Source organism: Acanthisitta chloris, unplaced genomic scaffold (genome assembly GCF_000695815.1).
Source record: "Acanthisitta chloris isolate BGI_N310 unplaced genomic scaffold, ASM69581v1 scaffold20604, whole genome shotgun sequence".
Lineage (NCBI taxonomy): Eukaryota > Metazoa > Chordata > Aves > Passeriformes > Acanthisittidae > Acanthisitta > Acanthisitta chloris.
Window position 1 is genome coordinate 76,223 of NW_008670214.1, and position 3,904 is coordinate 80,126.

General features: G+C 39.1%; 1 protein-coding gene across 1 annotated transcript in view; it reads left to right on the forward strand.

The window, feature by feature from the left end:
- Positions 1-3,904, forward strand: part of PLXNB2 (plexin B2) — a gene marked incomplete at its 3' end in the record, with an annotated part of 59,622 nt that overhangs the window by 30,378 nt on the left and 25,340 nt on the right. Inside the window, exon 13 of the mRNA XM_009073614.1 lies at positions 1,598-1,746. Coding sequence (XP_009071862.1) covers positions 1,598-1,746 — 149 coding nt within the window. The remainder of the gene's footprint in view (positions 1-1,597; positions 1,747-3,904) is intronic.

Below are 3,904 nucleotides of genomic sequence, written 5' to 3' on the forward strand. Positions count from 1 at the left end.
AGCAATCAAACAAGTTATAAATCCTTAATCTTTTCAGCAACAAGCCAAATGCTGTTTTTCTGGGCATAATCGTTGAGAGAAGAGTGACACATACTTCCACTGGGCAAATCTAAATTGCTGCAACAGTGGTATCAGTACTTTGAAACTCAGACCCACTGTTTAATGAGAACATATCCCAGGCTACCGCAAAACACGGTCACTGTGTGACAGATGTTGAGAGTCATAACAGGGATACTTCACTCAATAGGAACTGTTTCTGAAACCTGTGGCTCAAACTGGTAGAGTTCCTGAATCCCTGGAGGCTGCACAGTTAGAGGTGCTGTGTGAGTACAGGCAGACCTGCAGTACACTGAGTGAGGTTGGGCATGAGGGTATATCTAAGAAGAAATGACAGTTAAACAATTGAAGTCTGACAAAGAAGGTAAATACCCTGGAATCTCAACAGAAAGTGTGCACAAGAACACTTGTGTGATACCTGTGCCCAGATAAAGATGATTTGAGTAGGGAAGAAAAAGAAAATGAAGGGGGAAGAAAAAGAAAATGAAGGGGAAAAAAATGTGTTTTCACCTGGGATACTGTTTGCACGCTACTGTGGATTAAATACTAAGTACTAAAATATTAGTTTTGCAAAGCTTATGTTAGCTTTAGATTTCAACAAAATATTTGGAAACATCTACGCAAACAGCTGAGTCATTTTTCAGCTAGTTTATTTTTCGGTTGAGTGCAAATGGATGGCTAGCAGGCAGAAGTTTTAGAAAGTAGAACCAGTGGGAAAATGTAGCAAGTTATTCTGGAGCTGGGCTAGGAAGCAGGCAGTGACAGTCATGTCCCTGTGCTCAGACTTGCTTAGATGTAAGGAACTCTGATTTTGATGGAGCAGACATTAATGTTCTGACTTTCAGAAGCTGTAATCGTTTGGCTTCCAATTACTGCATTTGGGACTGTGCACCCTTGATCTTCTTGATGGCAAACTTGCAGCCCTCCGAAGGTGAAGACCTGAAAAGGTCTTGCTGGAGGTTGTTCAAGTATTGCATAGGAGAGCAGATTAGTCTCCAACAAATATTTGGAATTCGGTTGCCTGTTAGGACCATATTTCAGTCTGAGGAGTCCACTGCAGCTGCAGGACCTTCTCAGTCCTCATTTTATTTCCAAATTACTCAATTAGCATCAGCCCATGTACTGCAGCTCCCTACCATGAGATGCAGTAAGGAAGGTCAGGGGACTACAGGAACTCTTGAAGACACTGTGCGGGGCAGCACTGTGTTAGGAAGGTGTACTGTTCTGATAGGAACCTGAAGGGAGAAAATCATAGCAAAAAATGCTGGAAAAGCTCCATAGAAGGATTGTGAGAGGAGCCAAATCCATTTTGTGCAGACATGAAATCTGTAGCTGATGAATATTGGTTCTGAGATAACAGATGACCAATTAACATTAAAGAGTTACACAGGATGTTTTTGTGTGGGTCCTACAAGAAACATCTGCATTTCGAGTGCGGGTAAGTCAAAATAGCTTTAAATAATATAGAAGAGCAACATGGTCACTGCAGTATTTAATTTTGTTGTGTGGAATTTTTTTTCTTTCCCTCATGCAAACACAGATTGAGCCAAAAACTGGACCACTAAGTGGTGGAATTCTTTTGACAATAAGGGGATCTAATTTGGGAATAAAAGCAGAAGATGTAAAAAGTATAATGGTGGCAGACGAGGAATGTCTTTTCAAAGAGGAGTTCTACTCTGTTTCCACAAGGTAATTGATGGATATTTTTCACAAGATTTTAGAAGAAAAAAAGCAACTTCTCTGCATTTTCAGAAGATGATCTTCTTGTGGTTACAAAAGGTTATCAATAGAAGAAAGAATGAGTGCAATATACCTGCAATATTTCATAGTAACATGTTTGAGTCCATATTTTAAATTGTTATAGATTTTAATACAGCAACAAATTTACAATGGTGTACTACCATACTGCTTCTGATCAAATCTTTTTTCTTACTTGTTGAAAAAGCTTTTGTAAACTATTACTGCACGTATATCAAGACTATTTATTTGTTCTTAAATTAAAGGCATTGTAGGTGCGCATCTAGTCATTAGAACCTTTGCTAAATCTGAACCACAGTGAAGCCAAGCATTCACAATTTATAGGAAAGTAGGCAAAGCAAGAGGAAGCTTAAATTATTTTTGTTTTAGTCCAGCCACAAAGTTTCTTTCCTGGCGGCAGGGAGGGAGCCCAGAGTTTAGGTAGATGACTAAGTTTCATCTCAGAGCCAACAAGTCCATGGATGTTGAATTACCTAAGCAGCTTGGTAGATGTTTTGCGCATTACTTGTCACACTCTTAAGCAGTGCCAAAAATTAAAACAAAGTGCCTAAATTCTTCTAGGTAGGTAACTAGGGGTTTACTACAGATTATATCAAGCATCTTATTTCAAGAGGGAAATACCCTTTTGATATTACATGATGAAAAGCATAGCATGAAGGTTCAGTAGTAAAAGAGTAAGAGTAATGACATATTGCATGCAGTGCAATTTTTCTTTGATTCAATTTTGATATTTAACACTGCACTTGAAACCTTGGCTTTCTTTCCCTTCAGTTAATTCAAAGTGTAACACAGTAAGTTTTTGCTATTTCTGTGTTGTGTTTTGAAATGGATTCTGAAGATACCTAAGTGATTTTTTTTAGCTTTTGAAAAATATTTAGCTTTAGTTAGTTTGTGGGTCAGGCAGTGAGAAGCTTCCCAGGACCCTAGGACTGAAGAATATTTAGAACAGCTGTTTATTTCTTCCTGCTTCCCGATTTATTGCCATTGGTCCTGCATTTTTGTGTACATCACTATCCACAGAATGACAAATTTTTAGTCATCTTTTCCCATTCCCTACTTTCGGTGTTTGCAAAAGCTGCACTGAATTGCAGCATAGCCTTACAAGAATTTCCCCAGCCTCTTGGCTTTATCTAAAGCTTTTTGATATTTTTAAATACATGGAAAGGAGCCAGAACTGAGATGACTGGTTCCTTGTATCATAGCAACATTACTGGTTTCCTAAGTCCTGGCAGTGTAGTAATGGGTGAGAACAAATGCAACTTGCATTATGTCATTTACCAACAAATTAGTGGGTTTTGAAGGATGTTCTCCATTACAGAAGCCTTAAAAGAGTAGTTACTCAAAATCTTCAAATAAATATCTATAATTTTCTGCCTTTATCTTCCTTCATTCTTTTGTTTTATTATTACCTTATTTTATATAATGTAATGAAAAATAGTAATAAGTGTCTTGTCCTCCTCCCCTATCCTGCTGCAGTAAAAAGCTGGTCTTCTTAGGAGACAGTTGCTCCCATGCACAGCAAGATTTAAGGCACTTAGGGCTGCTTTCTGGCTCTGCGGTGATTTAATTGTTGGCCTTCGAGAAGTCTGTTCTCATTCTTTGTAGTTTTCCATTAGTAACGTGGGGGAAGGGAGGCAATGCCAGCGCTGGGGAGGGGAGGGAACTTTGTGCAATTAAAATCCCTGCTGCAGCATTTCCCCCACACATCCCCAGCCCTGGCCCCTGACTGCCTTCCCTAGCTTGACATATGGTAAAAATTCCTCCAAAGGCACCATTTCCTGTTTCTGCCTGACAAGAAGATAGAACTTCCAAGAATACAGTAGAGAGATGATGAGGAACAGGCTCAGGCAGCTATACACATGCCAGGACATGCAAGAATTTAGAGAATTTTGTCCATTTGCCAGTACCCAAGAAAAAAAGTCTGGAGGGATCTGCAGAGGGACTTGACAATCCTTTTATTATAAGTCCCGATTTAAGTACGTTATACCCAGTAATTTGGAGTTGTTGAGGGTTTTTTTCTACTTTGGGACTTTTTTTAAGCAGTCATGCACTGCTTAAGGAAGAATAGCAATAATCCTGGAGGGAAAGA